At 55.2% G+C, this 24,323-nt stretch overlaps 2 protein-coding genes across 3 annotated transcripts in view; one reads left to right on the forward strand and one right to left on the reverse strand.

Moving 5' to 3' along the window:
* Positions 1–8,077, reverse strand: part of RNASE13 (ribonuclease A family member 13 (inactive)) — a 45,143-nt gene extending 37,066 nt beyond the window's left edge. The window contains exon 1 of one of the 2 annotated variants that reach the window (XM_084862616.1): positions 8,011–8,077. The gene's annotated coding sequence lies outside the window, so the exon portion shown is untranslated. The remainder of the gene's footprint in view (positions 1–8,010) is intronic. The other variant, XM_084862615.1, reaches the window with a different exon arrangement.
* ARHGEF40 (Rho guanine nucleotide exchange factor 40) lies at positions 3,466–24,296 on the forward strand. The gene is given in 25 exon segments (XM_084861718.1): positions 3,466–4,139; positions 4,142–4,210; positions 7,894–8,091; positions 8,686–9,937; positions 10,335–10,502; positions 10,645–10,765; positions 11,377–11,473; positions 11,578–11,658; positions 11,757–11,873; positions 13,497–13,592; positions 13,675–13,790; positions 14,160–14,286; positions 16,471–16,593; positions 16,692–16,835; positions 17,287–17,897; positions 18,028–18,262; positions 18,588–18,674; positions 19,233–19,448; positions 20,153–20,323; positions 21,138–21,315; positions 22,077–22,181; positions 22,409–22,552; positions 23,066–23,196; positions 23,583–23,629; positions 23,764–24,296. Coding segments are annotated over 24 exon segments (5,277 nt in total). The 5' UTR covers positions 3,466–3,491; the 3' UTR covers positions 23,625–23,629; positions 23,764–24,296.
* The last annotated feature ends 27 nt before the right edge of the window (positions 24,297–24,323 follow it).

The following is a 24,323-nucleotide window of genomic DNA, read 5'->3' on the forward strand; positions in this document are numbered from 1 at the left end:
GAATGGCTTATCAGGAGGTAAGAGTGGAGCGTATAGACCAGTATGGAAACTAATGTGCTCACACAGTCAAGATGTTGGTGGTGTGGACTTTGCCAGCATCTGGTTCAGAAAAAATGTACATTTCGATTTTTTTTAATATATTTTTATTGATTTCAGAGAGGAAGGAAGAGGGAGAGATAGAAACATCCATGATGAGAATCATGGTGGATTGGCTGCCTCCTGAAAGTCCCCCACTGGAGATGGAGCCCACAACCCAGGCGTGTGCCCTTGACCTTTCAGTTCACAGGCCAACGCTCTATCCACTGAGCAAAATCGGCAGGGCAAAAGTTGTACATTTTAAAAGGAACATTACCAGTAACATAAAATCTAAACTAAGGGAAGTTAAACAAAAATATATTTAAAATATATTTACTACACAGATTTCTTAAGATAGCTAAGGTTTGGCCCCCAGTTTCCTTGGAAGGGACAGGCAACAAGATGTTCTCTCAAGTCTGTCCTTTCCTGTACCCTTTGTGGTCCTTCATTAATTCCCCCTTACCTTTCGGCATGAGAAAAAAGCAGAGCCCACGTTAATGCTACTCTTCAAGTGGACAAATAGTGAGCAGCATAAAGCCCCAACCCTATGTACAGTGGTAGCTACATCTCTCGGTGACCATAAAACAGATAATAAACATTAGGCACAAATGTTTCTTCCACCTACTCTAGTGTTAGGATAACACTCCTTCCCCCTAAAAACCATAATGAAAGTTTCTTAGGGATTATTCTAACTATAACACTCTAGACCAGTGGTTCTCAACTTTCCTAATGCCGCTACCCTTTAATACAGTTAGTTCCTCATGTTGTGCTGACCCCCAACCATAAAATTATTTTCGTTGCTACTTCGTAACTGTAATTTTGCTACTGTTAATGAGTCATAATGTAAATATCTGTGTTTGCTGATGGTCTTAGGCTCTACAGCAGCAGTTCTCAACACAAGGAACTGTATTAAAGGGTCGAGGCATTAGAAAGGTTGAGAACCACTGCTCTAGAACAAGTCTAAAGAAAAAATAGCTTTTATTCTCTGATTCACAGGGACATATCTAATACTTTTAGGAACTCTTTCAGGACTGGCTACTACAGAAATAAAGCTAACACTTGTTAACATGACAGCTAGGTGGTGCAGTGTTCCAAGCGCTTCTTTTAAGGACTTGGGCAGCTAAGATGAAACCCTATAACTTACTGGTTGAGAGTGAAGGATCTGGAGTCAGGCTGCTTGGGTTCGAATCCTGGTCTCTCCACCTACTGTGTGGCTTAGAACAGGTTGTATAACTTCAATAAGCCAGAATTTCATCTTCAAAATGGGAATTTGATAAGCCCCCAAGAATCTGAAGTGGATGAAATATGATGAGAACTGTTTGTGAACTCAGGAGAGGGCTTCTAAACCTGGCCTGTTCCCTGCCGACAAGTCCTCCATTATCATTTTCCCCTTCACATCTCCCCAACACATATATATCAACACACACTCTATTATACACACAAACATGCACCACACACCTACACACTTAGTTGTAGAAAGTGGTATTTAACCACTATAAGCATAGTAAATGTCATTTTACTTTTTAAAAAATATTTATTTAATTGAGAGAGAGAGAGAGAGAGAGAGAGAGAGAGAGAGAGAGAGACATTCATCCGCTGCCTCCCACACACACTGTCACCCCACCCACTAGGGATCAAGCTTGCAACCACTCTGGGAATCAGACTGGTGACCTCTCTGTGCACGGGGACAACTCTCAACCAACTGAGCCACATCAGTTACATAGCATATGGCACTTAACGAAATAAACCTTTCTAATTTAGCACAGATTAAAACAACTCCGGGGAAGAAGTAACTGGATCCCAGACCCTGAATTCGAACTCCCTCACACTACAAGCTCAAAAATTTTCAAGTGCTCTTTTTCCATGGGGAAAATAAATGACCCACTCCCTTTCCTAGAAGTCCATGGACTCCCCCAACCAGCTTAATTTATATTCCACTTTTTATCTTAGGCTCTACCAACTGTTTCCCAAGTTGCTTGAGTATAAGGAATTGAAGATCAGGGAAGGAAAGGTTCATAATGCCTCAACCCTGGGAATAGGTGAGTTGGATTTGAAGCAAGTGAATACGGTTCATAATACTGCTGACTCTGGCGCAACACAGGTTTGAACTTCCCATCCACTTGTACTTGGATTCCCCTCCATGGTTGGGAGTGTAAGGATTCACATTGCATTGTTCTGCCATTGTATATAGGAGACTTGCGCACCCATGGATGTTGGAATTGGTGGGGGTTCCTGGAACCAACCCCTCTCCAGGACTCAGAAACAGGTTTGGGGGAGTCAAAAGTTGTTGGTTGATTTTCGAATGCACCTAAGCACTGGCCTCCGTAAGCAGCTACTGGGCAGCATTTACTCAGTGGACACCAGGGGGTAGCAACATCACACGCTCCCGGCTCCCAGGCACAAATCCTAGGGAAGAAGCTGTAGAGTCTTCCTAACTCAGGGCCCCAAAGCCCATGGACAGAAAAGAGCTCCAACTCCCTGCTTCTAACTCCTGGAAAGATGGTCACTAGGGTTTGTGGCCCTAGATTATTAACCTTTCGCCACTCTGGAGCAGAGGGGCCTTGCCTACAAATAAAATGGACATTTTCTCTCTCCTCTTTTCTAAACCCAGTGGAGTGGAGAATAAGTGGTGGGATTTAATTTTTTGAGGAGGTGAGAGAAGAGCCACCACATGAAGCCACGTCCTACTCGCCCCTGTGCCAGCGACTGCCCAGAAGCTCCGGCCTCCTGGCTTCCTGGGAGTTCGGTCCCCTGGGCAGACCCTTCCCACAGGTCACCCCCTATCCATCCTCTGCGGCACAGGCCCTCCAGCCCCGCTCTAGGAACTAGTTTGCTTTCTGAGCTCCTCCCCAAGCCCACCCTTTGGGAGCTCCACCGGCACCCCACCTGGCCCTGCTCATAGGAGGGACAAGACCTCTCCCGTCTATGCCTAAGCCTCCCCTCACCCTCCTGGGGGAGCTTCCCTGGTCTGCACTTCCCAGCCAGGCTCAGGAAGGGTGGCTGAGGCTACAACTTTCTTAATTGGTCTACCTTGTGTACTGTGTCAGATAGCCATCCCCGCCACCAGGAGCCCCTGGGGCTCTGGGACACCGTCACCACCCCGCAAGAAGGAAGGGCCTGATATCCAGTGTCCAATTATGGGGTCTGATTGGGGTTCCGCCGTCTCCCCGCCGCTGGCAGATGTGGGAGAGGTGGGAAGGACGTGCGGAGAGGATGGGACAGCGACCAAGAGGCTCAGAAAATGTCCCCAGCAGTGCACACCCTTCCGGGAGAATCCTGATCCCCGGACCCTGCCACCACCCCCCACCCCACCCCCCCACCCCCGGCCCAGCCACGGTGCCCACCCCAAGCCTTCACAGCCCCCCACGCCTCCGCCGTCCCCAGGCCGAACAGAGGAGCCCATTGTCAGAGCCCGAATGTTGGAGGGCTGCGGAGAGGAGAAGGGGAAGAGGAGGCGCCCCTCACCCCCCACACACTCCCCCACCCGCCAGACCCAGCGGGTGGGAGGCATCCCCGGACTTCCCTGCCCTCCGCTCCACCCAAGGCGGGCAGGGGTTTGGAGGGGTGGGCGGAGGGATCTCTTCGGAGCCCCAGGTTCTGCACAAGTCTGGCACCCGAAGGGAGAAGAGGCTCCCAGGCGAGCTGGAGACGGAGGGTCCCGGCCGCCTGCCGCCCCGGTCCTGGGCTGGGGACCCCGGGACTTCACGGACGCCCCAGGCTCCGGAGGGTCCCGGGAGCCAGGCGGTGGCGGGAAGAGAAGGGCATCGGTGGCTGGGGGCCTCCCGGACCAGGGTTGCAGCTACCCTCGGGGGTGGGGGTGGGGTGGGGGTGCGCAGGAGGGAGAAGCTGCGGAGAGCCCGGCCGGCCGGCGGGGGGAGGCTCCGCGGGAGGGGGGGATCGGGCCGCGCCCCGCGGGGCTCGGCGCGGAGCCGGCGGGCGGGAGGCGGGAGGCGGGGCGGCGGCCGTCTCGGTCCTCCCTGGCGGGGCCCCGCGGCCTGGGACGAGCCGCCGAGACCGCGGCCGGAGCTGTCCCCCCGCCAGACCCGGAGCGCGAGCGGCGGGAGGAGGCGGCGGCGCGCCCGGCCCCGCCCGCCCGCCGGCCCGAGCGTCCGACGCGGAGCGGCGCCGAGCCATGGTGAGTCCGCACCGCCGCCCGGGCCCGCGCCCGCGCCCGCGCCCGCGCCCGGGGGTGCCGCTGGCTGGCGCCGGCCCCGGGCTGCGGGGCGCTCCCGGGGCTCCCCCCATCCCCCGCTCTTCCCTTGGGTCCGTCTGCCCCGCTGTCTGCTCCGTCCCCCCAACCCCCCCCCCCCCCCAGTACTGCCCTTACCCTTTCTTTCTTCCTCCTCTTCCCGCCCCTTCCCCCATCCTCCCCGCGGTCTCTCCCTAATCCTCACGCCCCCATCCTCTCCTCGGCCCGGCCGGTGCCTTCCTCTGCAGGACCTCCGCGCCCCCCCCCCACCCGGCCCTCCCGCGGCTCCGGTGCCGCAGCGCCCTGCACGGGGCGGCCTCGGGTCATGAGAACCGACCTGCCTGGAACTCCCATTTTCCATCCCGGTCCCCAGCCCGGTGCACGGACCCACCCATCCGGCCCTGGGGGACCGGCCGCCGCGGAGCCTGGGCCAGGGCCAGGGACACAAAACCCGGGAGGGGAATTCCCGCGGAGGAGAGAGGTGGCCTCGGGATAGCGGGCAGATGGGGAGGGGGGCTCGCCGTGCCAGGGGGCGTGACGCTGCTAGGGCAGACCAGACATTGGGGGCGGGGGGGGGGGTGTCCCCAGCTCCCGCTGCAGGGAACAGAATCCGTGTCAGGGCATTCCCGCTGCAAAGGGGCGGGCGCTCCCCGAAGGGGGTAGGGGGACCCTGGCCGCAGCCACTCGGGGCCGGGAAGCAGGAGGGCATGGTTCAGGGGAAGCCCCTGCCAACAGGAGCGGTCAGTGTCCTGCGAACTTTCACTCCAGAAGTGTCCTCTGGACAATGACTGCCGGGGAGCTCCCACTGCGGGGTTGGGGTGGGGGGACCCGGCCTCAGGGGTGCTCCCTGCAGAGAGGGGAGGGGGGGAGGCCCCGCCGGGGAGGCGCTCCCTGCGGGGAGGGGAGGAGGGGGAGGAGCACTCCCGGGGCTGCTCCTCTGCTGGAGGAAGGGCACCCCCTGGCAGGGCGGCTGGAGCGAGGAGAAAGAGGAACTGGGCCAGGGAGAGCTGACTCAGTCTCTCTGGGCTCTCCTCTGGTCCCCGCCGCCGGCTATAGAGAGGCCTCGTCTCGGTGCTCCTGCCCACCGCCTCCCACCCCAGACCCCTCTTCCCCTCCCCTCTTCTCCCCTCCCCTCCCCTCCCGCCGGTGTCGTTTCCTGTGGCTGAGACTCTCTCTCAGCCATGAGCTCACCGCCCCTAATGGGTTGCAGCTGCCTCGCTGCTCCAGCCCGAGCGCCCCGCTCCCCGCCGCTGGCCTCCGAGCGGACGGCCCACTGCCTCCCCTCCCTCCCCTCCCCCCGCCCATCGCCCCCCTCTCCCCGCCCCCCTCCCACGTCCTCCGCGCCGGCCGAGTCCCCGGAACACTGGGGGTCTGTCTGCTCGCCCACACACCTTGGGGCCGGGTCTCTGTGTGACGCACGGCGTGGCCCTCTCCGGAGTGGCTGCCCTAGCCTCTCATGGTCAGAGGACTGGCTGGCAACTCGGGCTGGAGGGACCAGAGCAAAATGGTATGCAGTTTTGTCCTCGGGGCAAATGCGGGGCTGGCGATCGGGGAGGTAAAGAACTAGGAGACACTCTGCAGCGAGCATCCCCTTGCGCCTTTAGAGCAGTTAAATCTGGTAAAAGGAACTTCAAAGCCATCTTGGAGAAGTAAGTTTGCCCAAGGGCAGTTGTTTATAGAGTGTGGGATGGAGAAGGATCACCCATTAATTCACTTGGGAGGTGAGTCTGGAGGAAGCAGGGCTGAGTCTTTTGAGGCTGTGGCCCCAGGTGGACGTGGGCAGAGAGAGTCCTGCTGAAACCAGAAAAGATTTCAGCTCCCATGCATACCCATCAAGGCCTGCTTCTCCCTTCCCCACATGTTCCTTTTGTGACTTTTTCCTGTTTCAACTGTCCCCACCCAGTTCTTTGTAACCCAATCCCACATGCTCTGGAATGGGTGATTGCTTCACAGCCACTCTGGGAGAGGGGAGAGAGGGTGCTAGAAAGACTGGAGATACACAGCCCTCTCGTCCTCCCTCCCATCCAACAACCACCTCCAGCATAAGGTCATGGGTGGTGGCCCCACCTCTTTTGACGGGGGTCTCTGCAGACCCTTGGATACAGAGAGAAGACTGACAGTGGTTGGAGGGGAGGAAGTTGGGGGATGAGTGAGAAGGTTGAAGGGATGAAGCAAAGAAAAAAAAAAAAAAGACTCCTGGATAACAGTATGGTGATCATCAGAGGGAAGAGAGGGTGGGGGGAAGTGGAAGAGCGTGAAGGGGGGATAAACGGTGATGGAAGGAGACTTGACTTGGGGTAGTAAGCACATAATTAACAGGTGATGTAGAATTATATACCTGAAACCTATATAATTTTATTAACCAATGTCACCCCAATAGATTTAATTTTTTTAATGTAATAAAAAAATAAAATATTTTTTTAAAGAGTGTATTTGAGCCAAACTGAGGACATGCTTGGAAGCAAAGATCTCAGTAGATTGAGAAAATGCTCCTGAGAATGGCAGTTTGGCCTTGCCTTTTTTACATTTAGAATTAGAGAAAATGTAAGAAAGTTTACATGAAATCCACTGGTGGTAGATTAAGGCGGTAGGAGAACGCTAGGTGGGAGGGGTGAATACCTGGGGTTGCATAAGAAGCAAAATGGAGAGTTACATACTTCTTTCACCTTGACAGCTCAGGGTAGTTAACATTTAGCATTACATAACGAGAGATAATAAGCAGGCAACAAGGCAGCCATGAGTTTTGGTGCACCTGCTCTGTCCTGAGGGTGCGTATGCCTCCACGTTGTCTGGAAATGAAGATTGCTTTGGCATTGGAAAGGTTTGTTATCCTAGGTGCACAAGAACAATGGGCAGGGCTCTGTTAATGTAAAGTTAACCTTTTACTAAGGAAGCTGTAGGTCTGGTGCTTGACTACCCACCATGGCCTACCCAGTTGGGAATGTATCGCGTGGTTACTATTGGCCACTGAACTTGTCAGGTCTGCTATATAGCCTCTTTTTCATTCACAATTAATATTTTTGCTTTAAAAAAAATTGTAAATGCATATAAAACAATTAAATGTTGTATACCTCAACTGTGAGCACAACAAAAATATCACCCATCTTACAGGAAATAAGCTGAGGTATAGAGGTTAAATGGGTGGCCTAAGAGATTGTATTGTCAGTCAAAATTAAACTGCTATTTGATTTTTTTTAAAGAAGGGGGAGGGGGTGTCTGTGGATGGTAGGACCTGTGAGGGCTGTATGGAAGCCCTCCACCCTCCAGAGCTCTCAGCCTAACTCAGTACCCTGAGTCCCCAAATCCATCTCATCTCTCCTGGGGAGGGCCTGTGCAATCGCCCTGATCCTTAAGAATCAGGGATGGCCCTGATCAGAGACATGCATGACAAATTCTCCCTAGATTTTCCACAGCCAAGGTCTCGGGGCTCTCTCAGGGAGTGCACTGCAAGGCCTGTGCATTCTTACAGGCCAGCTCCACTCCCATCCTGAGCTCATTCAGCCAGCAGTTCCTGAGTGCCCTCCCTGTGCACTCAGTGGCACCCCGGGGTGACACAGCCAGCCCCAGCCCAGCCCACTCCCCAGGGTGCCATGCTTGGGTGATCTGCAGCCTGGTCTTGTCTCTCCCAGGAGCCGGAGCCAGTGGAAGACTGTGTGCAGAGCACGCTCGCCGCCCTATACCCGCCCTTTGAGGCAACAGCCCCCACGCTGTTGGGCCAGGTGTTCCAGGTGGTGGAAAGGACTTACCGAGAGGATGCGCTGAGGTACACCCTGGACTTCCTGGTGCCCGCCAAGCATCTGCTTGCCAAGGTCCAGCAAGAAGCCTGTGTGAGTGACCGTGCATTCCTGTTTTTTCTCCCTTAAGATCCTCTGCCTCACTCCAGAGACAAGGCAGACTGACTAATCTCCCCCACCCAGAGACGGAGCCTCCCTGATCCTGATCTCTCCAGAGGCACAGCCCCTCAGATATTAACACACAGACACTCATCTTCCTCGAAAATTAACCCCTAAGAAATATCAAGTCCCAAGCACCCCGACCCTCCAGACCCAATTCCAGACATTTTCCCCCCCTCATATCAGTTTTGAAGATACTAACTCCCCCAGATGTGGCTCAATAGAGATCCTTCACTTTTTTTTAGCTATAAAACCTCCTAAGAGTCTCTGAGTCCTCCCAAGACAATGGTCTCTGCTGACCATGTCTTTGTCATGACTCAGTTCTTACTCCCACGCATGGAATGAGCTTCCTACCACCGGAAAACGGACCAGTCCCAAGCCCTTCCTCTGCCACGTGGACACCTGCTCCCCTGGGCTATCACCCACCGGGCGTGAGGCCACTCCTGCCCAGGATGGCTCCATCCTAACTGCCCCCTCCTGTTGGTTTCGTCAGCAGAGGCCTGAGCGACCTCCCGTCTCTCTCCCCAGGCCCAGTACAGCGGCTTCCTCTTCTTCCATGAGGGCTGGCCCCTCTGCTTGCATGAGCAGGTGGTGGTACAGCTGGCAGCCCTTCCCTGGCAGCTGCTGTGCCCGGGGGACTTCTACCTGCAAGTGGTGCCCTCCGCAGCCCAGGCGCCCCGCCTGGTGCTGAAGTGCCTGGCCCCGGGAGGTGGGCGTGTCCAGGAGCTGCCTGTGCCCAATGAGGCGAGTGCCTACCTGTTCACACCTGAGTGGCTACAAGGCATCAATAAGGACCGGCCCACAGGTCGCCTCAGCACCTGCCTGCTCTCTGCGCCCTCTGGGATTCAGCGGCTGCCCTGGGCTGAGCTCATCTGCCCCCGATTTGTGCACAAAGGAAACCTCATGGTAGGACATCGGCCAAGCACGCTGCCCCCGGAACTGCCCTCCGGACCCCCAGGGCTCCCCAGCCCTCCGCTCCCTGAGGACTCCCTGGGCACCAGGAGTCCCGGGGATGGGCACAATGCCCCTGCCGAAGGACCGGAGGGCGAGTACGTGGAGCTTCTGGAGGTGACCCTGCCCATGAGGGGCAGCCCCACAGATGCTGAGGGCTCCTCGGGCCTCTCCAGGACCCGGACAGTTCCCACCCGAAAGGGCGCCGGAGGGAAGGGCCGGCACCGGAGACACCGAGCATGGGTGCACCAGAAGGGCGTGGGGCCTCCAGACCAGGATGGGGCACGCCCACCAGGTGAGGGGAGCAGCAGCGGGGCTTCCTCTGGGTCTCCCCCTGAAGCTGAATCTCCCCCAGAGGCAGCAGCCCAGGAGGCAGCTGAGCCCCCAGCAGAGGCTCTGGGGGAAGCCTCTGAAATCTGCCCCCTGAGGCCAGGGGAAGTTGGGGGAGGACTGGGCCCGGGAGCTGAAGGACCGCCCGGCACCCCTCGGAGAGCAGGCAAAGGAAACAGGAGGAAGAAGCGAGCTGCAGGCAGAGGGGCTCTTAGCCGAGGAGCGGACAGTGTTCCTGTCCCGCTAAACCCCGGGGACAAGGAAGAGACCAGCCAACAAGAAGCCCCTGCTAACCTGCCGTCACCAAATGAGCATGAGCTTCCAGGAGGCAGCCTGACTAAAGAGGAGCTCGAAGGTTCGGAGAAGCCCGAGTCTGAGCTGAGAGAAGAGCTCATACCAGCAGACAAAAAGGAGCCACAGCCCCCAGAAGCCTTTGGGCCTAGAGAAAAGAAGGCCCCAGAGAGAGAGCAGAAGGGCCCGAGTCTGATGTGCATGGCAGGTGAGGTGATACTGAGGCCGACGGGGCAAGGGCCAGTGTAGGTTCGGCCTCAGAAAGGGGGCTGGAGGCCGAAACAGGTTTGGCTCAGTGTATAGAGCATCAGCCTGCAGACTGAAAGGTCCCAGGTTCAATTCCAGTCAAGGGCATGTACCTTGGTTGCGGGCACATCCCCGGTAGGAGGTGTACGAGAGGCAGCTGATCGATGCTTCTCTCTCATCGATGTTTCTGACTCTCTATCCCTCTCTCTTCCTCTCTGTAAAAAAATCAATGAAATATATATTTTTTTTTAAAGAAAAAAAACGGGGAGGGACTGGAGGAGAAGCAGAGGTGAGGCTGGGAGCAGGACGGCCATACTCGGTCTCACTTCAGGCCCATAGCTCTGTCTGTGTCTGTGCAGGACCCACAGATCCTGAGGGGCTCCCCTCTGACCCTCCCCCGCCACCTCTGGAGCCTATACAGGAAGTGAAAGGGGATAGGATCCCGGAAGAGGCACCTCCAGTTTCCATCTCTGACGACCCTGACATACCTTGGGACTTGATGGCATCTGGATTCCTCGTCCTGACTGGTCAGTGAGCATCGGTGGTTGAAGGGAAAGGGAAGAACGGAAAGAGAAGCAGTGGAAGTGGGCTGCAGAGGGAGGCAGACTGGGTGGGAGGCAGCCAAAGCCTGCCTCCAGCAAGGACAGTCTGGCCATTTTGTGTCCTCAGGAGGGATTGACCATAGTGGGCGAGCCCTGCTGACCATCACCCCGCCGTGCCCTCCTGTGGAGCCCCCACCCTCCCAGGGCATGCTGAGCACTGCTCTTCATTACCTGCACTCATTGCTCAGGTAACCGAGCCCATTGCTGGCACCCTGGACACTAACCGCTTGGGTCATGAGGACTTTGACCCCTCTCTTCTCAAGACACTCACCCTCCTGACATCTAGGACATGTATTTCCCAAAATTTCAAGTCATTGACTTGTGACTTTACTGATCCCCTCCAACTCCCAGGATACCTACATAGATCTTTATAATTAACACTGCTGACTTTTAATATCCTAAAACACTCCCTAGACTATCAGGATGTTGACTCGCTTATTCAACAACTATATACTGAACACCAAGAACCTATTAGAGACCATGTGCTACATGGTGGCATTGAATTTATTCCTTCCAGAGCAAAGAATTCTTAATTTTCCAGGCCCTGACCTGTGACCTAATAGCCATGTAAATACAAACTGCTGATTGCTAGGTCACACCGCTTCTCGAACACACATCCCAGACTTTGGCCCTTTGGCAGCCTTTGCCCATTTTCTTCCAAACATATCAGAACTAACTTTTGTGAACTAGTAACACTAAACCCAGACTCTGTGTTACTATTCCCCCAACACACACACACACACACACACACACACCACACATAAACACGCTGCCTCCCTGGCTCTTCCTGCCCCCACAGGCCTGATCTACAGACACTGGGGCTGTCCGTCCTGCTAGACCTTCGCAAGGCACCACCCCTGCCTCCAGCACTCATTCCTGTCCTCAGTCAACTTCAGGTAATCAACCCCTTGAGACAGGTACTTCTCCTGATCCTAGCCCTTCTCCGCTGGCCATCCCAGGCCACCCACTCGCCCACCGTTTGGGGCTTTTCTTCCTTCAGGACTCAGGAGACCCCCGCCTCATTCAGCGACTGCTGCTTCTCAGTCATAACGACCCTCCGGCTGAGCCCCATGGATTACAGGTTTGAGCCCCTCCCACCGCATGCCCCTCCGCAGTGGAGAGAGAAGAGGTTAGCTGGAATCCAAGGGTGAGAAACCCCCTGCCTCCGTATGTCTACAGGGTGCTGAGTTGCTGTCAGAGAATGATCTGAAAAGAGTGGCCAAGCCAGAGGAGCTGCAGTGGGACTTGGGAGGTCACAGGGAGCCCTCTCCCAGCCACTGGGTAGAGACACACCAGGTAAGCTGCACTTCCTCCACCCAGGACACGGGGAGCCTGGAATGACCCCTCTGAGAACACTCTAGGAGACAAGGCAGAGCTGAGACACAATCAAGGGGTTGGGAAAAAGTGGTTTCCCTTCCATTCAATTCAACATTATATAATTGTGGCTCACAAACCATGAGCAAAATATTGTGCATTACCATGCGTGGGCTACTGAGGAAATGGGATGAGTATATTAAGCAAAAAATTTAATTGATTTGAGAGAGAGAGAGAGAGAGAGAGAAACATTGATGTGAGATATATCTATAGGTTGCCTCCTTGGGATCAAACCTGCAACCCAGATAGGCATGTGCCCTGACCAGGAATTGAGCCCACAACATTCCCATGCATGGGACAATGCTCCAATCAACTGAATACACCAGCCAGGACTTAAATAAATTATTTTAAAATATATATATTTTATTGATTTTTAAAAATATTTTATTGATTTTTTACAGAGAGGAAGAGAGAAGGATAGAGAGTTAGAAACATCAATGAGAGAGAAACATTGATCAGCTGCCTCTTGTACACCCCCTACTGGGCATGTGCCCGAAACCAAATTACATGCCCTTGACTACCAGAATCGAACCTGGTACACAGGCCGACACTCTATCACTGAGCCAAACCGGTTAGGGCCTAAATAAATTCTTAATATGATATTAAGCTGCATGTGAATTTTGGTGGGAGATGTCAGAAACAACTGAAGAACTGCAAAATAGCATCACTGGGGTTCTGGAAAGAGCTGAGAGTCAGAAAGTCTGATTCTGGTTCCAAATGACATTGGGTAGTTACTGTGTCCCACTTCCTGAGCCTTTCTGTATACGCTCCCTGCACCAACACCCAGGCCTCAGGATTCTCCCCATACAGGACATCCATTGTATTAAAATTTCTGATTCTATGAATCGAAGGGTATACAAGAAAAGTGGAGTAGCCCGGCCCAGGGTGGCTCAGTGTCTGAGCGTTGATTTATGAACCAGGAGGTCGTTGTTCGATTCTTGGTCAGGGCACTTGCCCTGGTTGTGGGCTGGATCCCCAGTAGGGGGTGTGCAGGAGGTAGTTGATCAATGGTTCTCATCATTGGTGTTTCTCTCTCTCTCTCTCCCTCTCCCTCTCAGATATCAATAAAAAATATTATATTGGTAAAAGAAAAGAGGTGTAAACCTGATCTGAGCCAAAGGAGATCTAAAAAAAAAATAATAAAAAGAAGTAAAGGAGGTCTGTAATATGGTCTCCAAGTTATATACATGGGACCTGAATCTAAATAGGCTGGGAAGAGGTTTTTATAGGGTAAGGACCCAATGCAGATGAAGGAAAGGAGCCTTGTGTTTACTAAGCTCCACAATGTGGCAGGCCCATGCTGGGTGCTTACATAGCAGCATCTCTTTAAACCTCACAAAATCCCAGGTGTCTTACCTGGACTTCCCAGTTGAGGACAGTGAGACTCAGGGGGGGTTCCTGGACCTGCCCAAGGTCATACAATTAGTAAGCAACTAAGTCAGGAAATGAAGCCGGCATGGCCTCCACAGAGATCTCTGGGGCTGCCCCGCGTGCTCCTTGGGCTCCACTCTGTCCCGGGACTCCATCCCTGTGTGCGTGTTTCAGGAAGTGGCAAGGCTGTGTCGGCTGTGCCAGGGTGTGCTGGGCTCTGTGCGGCAAGCCATCGCGGAGCTGGAGGGAGCAGCAGAGCCAGAGGGAGAGGTATGAAGTGAGATGGGGCAACGGGGCATGGGGAGAGGACTTTCTGGTGGAAGCCCAACTTTCAACTGCTCCCTGCTCCCAGGAGACGGTAGGAATGCCCGAGCCCCTACAGAAGGTGCTGGCAGATCCCCGGCTGACGGAACTGCAGAGGGATGGGGGTGCCATCCTGATGAGGCTGCGCTCCACCCACAGCAGCAAGTACGAGGGAGGGGCGGGTGTGCTGGGGCAGGTGGACACACAACAGAGGGTGGCCAGTAAACCTTCGCTGCCAGAACATTCTCACTGAGCGTGTATCTGGACAAGAGAGCATGCTCTCCCACTTATCATCTCATAACCCTCACAAGGTCCCTGCATGCGAGTTGTGATTACAAACGGGGATTTGGCGGGTCAGAAATGTCAAATGTCTTGGCCAAGGTAAAGTCAGTTCATGAAAGAGTTAGGATTCAAGTCCAGGCCCACACGATGGCCCCTGGTGCTGTGCCACCTCTCTCACTGGGATGCGATGATGGAATAGGGGTGGAGGGGCTTGACAAGGCAGTGGTTCATTCTGCCCTACTCCTTCCTCAGGCTGGAAGGCCCGGGCCCAGCTACACTGTATCAGGAGGTGGACGAAGCCATTCACCAGCTTGTGTGCCTGTCCAACCTGCATGTGCAGCAGAAGGAGCAGCGGCAGCGCCTGCACCGACTCCAGCAGGTAAACCAGGACCCCCAGACCTTACTCCGCCGTGGGCCTGGCCTCTAGCTCCCCGCTTTCACTGGTACAGCTGATGGTGTTCTCCTAACCTGGCTCTCCCTCTCTCCTTGCCTCCCCTGGAGGTTAGTCGTGGTCAGTGTGAGATTCAACAAGAGAGAGATAGTATCCATCACAAGACCGACAAAGAGAAGCCACCTCTCCCCTCCCGCTGTATGTTTGATCAGGTCTCCTTAATGATCGTGAGAGATGCTCCGTATCCTCGGGGGTCTGGGAAGAGATGATTGATCCTGGAGTGCCTACCTTCTTAGCTGTGAAATAAATAGCTATTGATACCAAGCTCTTTATTCTGCCACCCATGTTCCCTCAACTCTTATGTCTTTATTGATTTCTGGGAGGAAGGGAGAAGGAGAGAGATATAGAAGCATCACTGATAGAATCATTGATCAGCTGCCTCCTGCACACCCCCAAGAACCAATGACTCACTCAAGGCCACAACTCAGGCATTTTCCCTGACCAGGAGTCAAATTGTGACCTCCTGGCTCATGGGTCATTCAACCACTGAGCCACACCAGCCAGGCTCAACTCTCTGTATATATTTGATTTCAGAGAGGAAGGGATAGGAAGAGAGAGATAGAAGCATCCATGATGAGAGAGAATCTTTGATGGGCTGCCTCCTGCACGCCCCCCACTGGGGATCAAGTTTGCAATCTGGGCATGTGCCCTGACCAGGAATTGAACCATGACCTCCTGGTTCATAGGTCATAAGCTTAACCACTTAGCCACACTGCCAAGCATGGGCTCAACTCTTTATACAGTGTCATCCACCAAACCTGAGGCTGGAAAGGCCCCTTGGAAAGAGAGGGCAACCAAGGCCTCCTTGTGGGGGAGATTCAGGGATAAGGCCGGCTTCTCCGAATCTTGGTTCTTCTCTGCTATGGTTAAGAGCCCCTTACGGACTTGCTCTCCACCCTGCCACGTGGAGTAGAGGGGGCTTTGAAATCTGATTGCTCTTTTTCTAACCCCAAGCATGGTGAGTGAATTCACATCACGGGCCTGCCTCTGGGCATATTTGCTCCCTCCATTCCTGTATCCAAGGGCTGTATATCTTACTGTGTGTTTGCTTGATTGCTTATTACCTGTTTTCTCCCACAGTTTAAAAACCGTTAGCCACAGCCCTCACCACTTTGGCTCAGTAGTGTGTCATCCTGTGGACTGAAGGGCCCCAGGTTTGATTCCTGTCAATTGTTGTGGGCTCAGTCCCCAGTGTGGAGCATGCAGGAGGCAACCGATCAATGATTCTCTCTCATCATTGAAGTTTCTCTCTGAAATCAATAAAAATACATTTTTAAACACACTCAAATGTTAGCACATATGATTTGAAGTCTAATGTGCTCAGCTTGAGTTCTTGCTCTGCTAGGAGTAAGATGTTGGACAAGTCTTAAAGCTTCGCTGAGTTCCCAAGTCCTCAATCTGTAGAATGGAGATGATAATTACACTTACAGGGGTGTAAGGACCAACCAAGTGAATTCAGCAAAGGATTATGGAAGTGTTAGGTAATTAGGAGCATTCTGACTTATCCTCGGGCAGTTTCACCCAGCTTCCAGCCTTGCTTCAGAGGAAAAAATTACCATCCCTTTTTGGTCAACTAGCCAAGAACCAGTGAGTCACTAGAGCTCATAATAGGCAACTAGAGCTGCATACAGGTGCCTGTGTGTGCAAACACACACACACACACACACACACACATGCACGCACACACAACCACCTCCTGAGCCCTCTCTCCAACCCTGATCCCTGGGTACCCAGCACACCCATCACTGGGCTCAGTAAATGTGAAGTTTCTCCTGGCCCTCATTTCGATTTATCATCCCCTCATCCTGCCTCAGGCTCACATCATCTTCAGGTATATCCCTGGGACCCTTGCCCGCCTGCCTCAGTGCTTCCTGCCAGCCTAGCTTCCCCTTCATCTGGGGCCTCACAAAGATCTTACTTTTCTCACTTGGCCATGTGGAAACGACTACCATTCCGTGTTAGCATTCCCACTCTACCGCTGAGATCAAACAGTTCACCCAAAGTTCTGCTGGTTGGGCTGGTGGGGTTGGCGCTGGGCCTCAGCTTCCTTTTCCTTCCCTCGGCGAGGCCTCTTCTCCCTCTCAGCCTGCTCTCCCGCCCTGCCTGCCCCAGGTGCTGCAGTGGCTCTCGGGTCCAGGGGAGGAGCAGCTGGCAAGCTTCGCTGCGCCCGGGGACTGCCTGTCTGCCCTGCAGGACACGGAGCTCCGATTCCAGGCTTTCAGTGCTGAGGTTCAGGTGAGAAGGGGCGAGGAGCAGGAGAGAGGAGGCATTCGGGAGGAAGCGGGGAGTGAGCAGGAAAGAGGGCCAGGTCTGAGCGCAGCCCCCTCCTCTAGGAGCGCCTGGCCCAGGCACGCGACGCCCTCGTCCTGGAAGAGGACGCTGCCTCCCAGAAGGTTCTGGACGTCTTTGAACAGCGGCTGGAGCAGGTTGAGAGTGGCCTCCACCGGGCCCTGCGGCTACAGCGCTTCTTCCAGCAGGTGTGCGCGCAGCCTCATCCTTCTGCCCTACAGAGGATGGGCTCGTCGGTAAAAGCAGGGACTCAGGTGGCCATCTCCCTGGCTTTCCCTGTTGGCTCTGCCACCTGCTTGCTCAATGCCAAGCCCGAGTGTGTCTCCATAGGCTCCTGCCTCGCAGGGCTGCGGTGAGGACTATACAAGCCATATAAATAAAAGGCTCTTAGTGCAGCGCCTCCCACTGACAAATGCCATGTACACATTGGCTATTCTGCCATCTAGGCTGCTCTTTCTGTACCGGCTTAGATGGCATGGTCAGGCGGGATGCTGGGAGAGTGAGTGGACATGTTCTGAGAGGACCGGGAGGTGACGGGCGAGCCCTCGGGAAGGAGCCCAGAGCTGTCATCGGGCAGCATGTGGGAGAGCATGGGCCTCACACCTTCCTCTCCCATTCCCAACCCCTTTGGTCTTGTAGGCACATGAGTGGGTCGATGAAGGCTCCGCCAGGCTGGCAGGTGCGGGGCCGGGGCGGGAGGCGGTGCTGGCAGCCCTGGCCCTGCGGCGAGCCCCGGAGCCCAGCACCGGCACCTTCCAGGAGATGCGGGCCCTGGCCCTGGACCTGGGTAGCCCCGCAGCCCTGAGAGAATGGGGCCGCTGCCGGGCCCGCTGCCAGGAGCTGGAGAGGAGGATCCAGCAGCAGCTGGGAGAGGAGGCCAGTCCACGAGGCCCCCGGCGACGGCGGGCAGACAGTGCCAGCAGCGGAGGGGCCCAGCGGGGCCCCCACAGCCCCTCCCCCAGCCTCAGCTCCCTGCTGCTCCCCGGCAGCCCCGGGCCGCTAGCAGCCCCATCCCACTGCTCCCTGGCTCCCTGTGGGGAGGACTGTGAGGAGGAGGGCCCTGAACCGGCTCCAGACGCAGAGGGCAGGCCGCCGAGGACTGTGCTGATCCGAGGCCTGGAGGTCACCAGTACCGAGGTGGTGGACAGGACGTGCTCGCCCCGGGAACACGTGCTGCTGGGCCGGTCCGGGGGCCCAGATGGGCCCTGGGGAGTAGGCACCCCCCGGATGGAGCGCAAGCGAAGCATCAGGTGAGAGAGCCCAGCCCAGTCAGTACCCAGAGGCAGGCCCAGCTGCCCAGCGGGAAAAGAATGACGTTGTCGGGGTGGTGACTCCCACCCACGCCCCAGTCTCCTTTGCCACTCTCTGTTGCACCTGCAGTGCCCAGCAGCGCCTGGTGTCTGAGCTGATTGCCTGTGAGCAGGAATATGTGGCCGCTCTGAGCGAACCAGTGCCGCCTCCTGCGTCCGAGCTGACCCCCGACCTCCGGGGCACCTGGGCTGCGGCCCTGAGCGTCCGGGAGAGGCTCCGCAGCTTCCATCGGACACACTTCCTGCGGGAGCTTCAGGGCTGTGCCGCCCACCCCCTGCGCATCGGGGCCTGCTTCCTTCGCCACGTGAGTGATCCTATAAGACCTCTTCCTTCTCCCGGTCACGTTTCGGCTCCGCCCACTGGATCCTCCTCCTCAGTGTCCGTCTCCCAACCCCATCCCCGCCAAAATGCGTGGTTCGAGGCTCAGGCCTCGCGCTGTTCCCTGGGCCCCTCTGGACCCGCTCAGCCCCTGCGTCCCTGTCCACCAGGGCTGCCTGGCCTTCACTCCCCACGGGAGCCCACCGTTCCCTTAGCAGACTGAGTGCTCCCTTCGGACGACAGTGAGGATGTGGAGGAGGAGAGGAAGGGGCCGTGGGCAGGGATGGCTTACTTCTTCTCTGCTGGCACAGGGGGACCAGTTCAGCCTTTACGCTCAGTACGTGAAGCACCGACACAAACTGGAGAACGCTCTGGCTGCACTCGGCCCATCGACCAAGGTAACCTTTTCTCCAACCCTCATGAGAAGGGGAGGGGCCAGGAAGCCCTAAAATCCACCCAAGCTCAAAATCTCTCAGGGGGGACAGACAGGAGGGGGCGCTTTCCTGCCTGTGCCCGGAACATGACCTACCAATAATCTCACAGAACCTAGGTTTTATCTAGTGCACCTGAGGGACTACTAGCCAAGACTCTTGGTTCCTCTGAGCCTGTTTCTACACTGGCAAATGGGGACAAAGTTCACTATCAGTGGTTCACAGAGTCCTGTGAGGATCAAAAGACCTCACAACAAAAGATGTGAAAGTGACTTCCAAAAGTTAAAAGCCAGAGACTATGAAGGATTATTTGTATTCCTCCTCCATTCTGTGTCAAGGTATAGAGGATTGCTGAATCCCTGCATCTCTCTCTGGGGAAAGGTGGTTTGCCTTACACGTGGTGTATTATATATCTGAGCTTCATCTTCTCCCCAGAGCCTGGAGTACCACCCACCCTCCCCACAGAGCTCAGGCGCCCCAAGATCTGGATGCTCCCCTAATCCGTCTGTCTCCTCCCCGACCTAGGGCTCCACAGAGGGTGCTCCTCACCTGCCCAGAACCCTGCAGCAGCCGCTGGAACAGCTGGCCCGGTACGGGCGGCTCCTGGAGGAGCTCCTGAGGGAAGCGGGGCCTGAGCTGAGTTCCGAGCGCCAGGCCCTCGGGGCCGCAGTGCAGCTGCTTCGGGACCAAGAGACCCGGGGCCGAGACCTGCTGGCTGTGGAGGCAGTGCGTGGCTGTGAGGTGAGGCCAGGCGCCAGCCACTCCCCTCAAACTGCCCAGCTCTGTGGCCTCAGTCAGTGTGGGATGGTGACAAGAGAACAAGATCAGAGGGTCCCAAACTGTCATTGTTAATCAGCTGGGTGACCAGAGTCAAGTCACTAAACTTCACGTGGCTTCCGTTTCCTCATCTTTAAATAAATGAAGCCGTATCCTGCTCAATATCCCATGACCCTCCATCTGCCTGTGCTTGCCTGTTCCTTTCCTAAGTCTTCTCTTTCTCCATCCACTCTGCATTTCTTTCTGCATCTCAACACTCAACACATACCTTATTCTCCTCTCCCCAATCTCTTTCCAGCCCTGAGATTCAACAACAGGCTGAAACCTGCCTCCTCTGGGGTAGATTTCTTTCCCCATCAGGTCTCTGGTGATTCTCTTCCTGGGGCAAAATGGTGCTTTGGTCCCCAGTATTCCAAGGCTCCCCCATACGAGGCTGTAAGCCCCGCTGGGCAGTGGGTCCTTCCATCTTCAGAGGCCAGCGGTGCTGCTAGGCAGCTGTGCTGCACACAGTGGCCAGTAGGTGGATTCTAGGTCAAGGGCTGCCCTGATTCCCTGACTCTGTCTGAGAATTAGTCATGAGGCCCTTGCCCTATAAATCCCACAGTACTCCCCGTAAAACATACGCAGAGGGTTCCAGGGCCAATAACCTTCCCTTTTCCTTTCTCCAGACAGACCTGAAGGAACAGGGGCAACTCCTGCACCGGGACCCCTTCACCGTCATCTGTGGCCGGAAGAAGTGCCTTCGCCATGTCTTTCTCTTTGAGCATCTCCTCCTGTTCAGCAAGCTCAAGGGCTCTGAGGGGGGGTCTGAGACCTTTGTTTACAAGCAGGCCTTTAAGGTACAGTGCCTGCAGGGAGGAGGGGTGGCGAGGAACAGGTCAGGAAGTCATGCTCTTCCTGAGAACTCACGATGTTCTGTAAACTCAACCCCAACCCGGGCTCAGAATCTGCATCATCTACAGCAGGCTTTGGCCTGCAACCAACCATCAGTGAGGGTTTCGGGGTGATATAAGCCCGTCATCAGTCTACTCCTTGGGGTTTTCCTTCTCCTGCATGCAGGAGACCCATGAGGCATTCCAAGCCAGAAAGAAGGAGGGCCCTTCCCAGTAAGAACACACATGCCTTTTGAGTCAGGAATGGTCCCTGGGGATGAGAAGAAAGGACCATCCCTCAGGATGGGACTGAAGAAGCCAAAAGGAGGGAGGGCTTACCTTAAGGAATCAGCTCCGCTGTCCAGATAAACATCGGTGGCAACCTATGGCTATGTGGCATGACTCTAAGGGTTTCTAGACTTTGTCCCCATACCCTAGTTCCAGCTCTTTGAGGGTAGAGTGGGGGAGAATAGTACGGGGGGGGGGGGGGAGGAGGAGGGGAGCCTTGGTTTGGAATAACATAGACATGAGTTTGAACCCTCCTTCTCTAATGAGCTATGATAAAGCCTTGGGCACGTTGTTTCATGTCTCTGGGCATTCCCCTTCTATAAATTATGGTTGCTATGGAGACTAAATGTAGAGCACTTGGCCCGTGGTAGGTGTTGAGCAAACATTTACTGAACATCCGTCAGATGCCAGGCTAAGTGCAGTGCTTTTCCATGTGGTACTATCCAGCCAGGACTCCCTCCATCCTCACCCACTCTTTCCCGCTCTTTCGCAGACTGCTGACATGGGGCTAACGGAAAACATCGGGGACAGCGGGCTCTGCTTTGAGCTGTGGTTTCGACGGCGGCGGGCACGAGAGGCGTACACTCTGCAGGCAGCTTCCCCAGAGATCAAACTCAAGTGGACAAGTTCTATCGCTCAGCTGCTGTGGAGACAGGCGGCCCATAACAAGGGTAACAGGCAGAGAGGGGAAGGGTGTGCGGAGGGTCGGTGATGGCAGGTTAGCTGGAAAGGGTGGAGACCACTTGGGAAAACAGGGTGTAAGAATGACTTAGGAGAATATTCAAGATACAGTTTGAGAAAGAAAGCTAAGATACAAAGTAGGCTAAGGTGAACCAAAAGGAAAGAGCAATCTAGCAGATTTCAAGGAAGCGAGAGCAAATGGCTGGGCAAGAGAGAGAGAGAGTATGCACTGGACCTGGGTCACAGACTCACTTGCTGTGTGACCTGAGCTCATTTGTTTTGGCCCTGCATCTGCTTTTTGTACTTTTTTTAAAAATTATCTGAACCTCATTCCACTCGTATGAAAAAAATGGAAAGGAAGTCGACAGCTCAGTGTGTTGGGGAATATTAAGTAAGGTGATATATATGGAAGCACTGGGCAAACTGTAAAGGTATGTAAAAAATGTGAGTTTCGCTCTTAACACCCAAGATAAAAGGAAGAAAAGTTGTATCGGAAGAAAAGCTGGGCAGCTAGAATGGTAAATGGGGAGGATGAAACTGCAGGAGGTGAGAGACAGGTGTTTGAGGAGGAAGTCGAGGACCACCATTTCCATCCATATCGGGACAGTCACCCGGAAGAGGGACAAGAGACACCAGAGGAATGAGAGGGAGGAATAAGAGTTGGCAAGGAGCAAAGAGTCAACCTTAAAGGGCGAGGGCTGGAGCAGAGATGGGGCAAAAGGAGGTTGGTAACGGGGTCTCTGTTTCCTAGAGCTCCGAGTGCAGCAGATGGTCTCGATGGGCATTGGGAATAAGCCCTTTCTGGACATCAAGGCTCTTGGGGAGCGGACGCTGAGTGCCCTGCTCACTGGAAGAGGTGAGGGCCACAGTGCTGGGGCGTGGACCGCAGAGCCAAGACCTTGGCCAGTGAAGGCGCAGCTGGGGAAGCATGGTACAGAGTGAGGAAGGGTAACGAGCGGATGTCTTCCCAGAGATTGTGGAACGGATTGGGGAGCCCTCTGCGGAGCTTAGGGTCGTTTCAGGGAGCCAGGAGGGCTTTCCCACACCAGCACCCCACCCCTCCCCCACCCCCACTCTCTGCAGCCGCCAGGACTCGGGCCTCTGTGGCCGTGTCATCCTTTGAGCATGCCGGCCCCTCCCTTCCGGGCCTCTCACCGGGAGCCTGCTCCCTGCCTGCCCGCGTCGAGGAGGAGGCCTGGGATCTGGACGTCAAGCACATTTCCCTGGGTGAGGCACCTCTCAAGGGGTGGCTCCCCCCAACAGCTGGGTCATCGTTGTGATGTTCAGGCTGCTTGCTGCTGAGCAATTCCTTTTTCTAGCCAAGTAGCCCCATTGCCATGACAACTATTTACAGCTTCCCCGTTGCTAAAAGAGCCTTCCATCTGGTTGCTAGGGTACCCCTACCTACAGCGGCCTGTTGCTATGAAGCCCTTCCTCTGTACCTCTCTCTCTAGCTCTCCTTGGGTTTCTATGGAAACTGCCTCAGCTTCCTGTCGTACCCTCCTGGTTCACCAAGGCAATCCTTATAGTTTCCTGTCGCTTCTTCCCTGGTTGCTCTAATGACGCTGCTGACAATTTCCTGCCTCTTGGTAGGGGTGGGGGTTCTCTTGCAAGTGGATTGCTATGGTGACTCACAGCTTCCTGTTGCTATAGAGCTTTCTCTTCCCCGATGGAGCAGCTTGGTTGCTTGAGGTAATCTAGGAGTTCTGTGCCCTGCTCTCACCCTGGCTTCTCCTCTAGCCCCAGAAACACTTGACTCTTCCGGAGATGCGTCCCCAGGACCAAGAAACAGCCCCAGCCTGCAACCCCCCCACCCTAGGAGCAGCACTCCCACTCTGGCCACTGGAGGGATCTTGGGGCTACCCCGGCAGGTAAGTCCCTGCGGTAGAGCCAGGAATGGCTGACCTCTTCAGCCACTCCTTGGGTGGGCTCTTCTGATCTTTCAACCCATGAGGGCAGGGGAGCCCGGGAGCCCCTGCTGCCAGCAAGGCTACAGGCTGCATACAGCCTGCCTTTGTCCTCTCCCCCACCCCTGGCTGAGAGGCACTGTGGTCAGAAGGGAAAAGGAATCTTTAGTAAAGAGCATATTGCAGGAGGGGGTGGGAAGGGGAGAATGCCAACAGCCTGGCTTGGACTTGGATTAAATCTAGGAGGAAAGACGTGAAATGACAGGTGGGATGTGTGTGAGAGAGAGATGGAACACAGGGAAGAGGTCATTTCTTCTCCTTCTAATTCACTGCAGTTTCTCTCCCCTAAGAGTCATGCCCGAGCCCTGAGTGACCCCACCACGCCTCTGTGACCTGGGTGAGTCAGTACCCCCTTCCCATCACCTCCACCCTCCTTCCCTCTTGCATGTACCAGCCTTCCTCCCCAAAACTACTTAGGAGTCAGCCTCATCTCTCTCCCAACCCATCTCCCTCTTCTCTCCCGGTTTCCAGAGAAAATCCAGAACTTGGCTACAGCCCCTCCTCTCAGCACACTGTGGGCTGGGCTGGCAGGGGGACATAGTGAAGGACTGGAAGAGCACTGACTCCCTCCCTCTGCTTCCTGGACAGAGCGGTCAAAGGGCCAGCGTGCTTCCCTGCTGCCACTATCTCTGTCGCTCTCCCCAGCGGGGTGCCTTCCTTCAGGAACCAAAGTAGCCATTCGTGCTTGCCTTCAGACCCACGAGGCGGGGGACTATCCCTGGCCCAGTCCTTCCCCGTCCTGGGCCACTGCTCACTCCCAGGGCCCAGCCCGTGCCAGGCTCCCCTGGTGGCCGGTGTTCCCCCTTCTTCCCACCCCGACTCTCCCCAAGAAGACCCGGCCCTGCCAGGTTACCCATAATTCCTAGTGACTCCATTTCTGGGGGGCCATAGGAAATGGGAGCTATGCAAACCAATATATGAGGGTGGGGCGGGAAACTGCAAACTTTATATGTGTAATTACTGTTATTATAATCCTATTGTTGTATTAAATGAATTTACTCACAGATTGTGTCAGAGAGCTAGAAGCCGTT

The sequence above is a fragment of the Pipistrellus hanaki genome, assembly GCF_964339955.1.
Source record: "Pipistrellus hanaki genome assembly, chromosome: 1".
NCBI classification, from domain to species: Eukaryota; Metazoa; Chordata; class Mammalia; order Chiroptera; family Vespertilionidae; genus Pipistrellus; species Pipistrellus hanaki.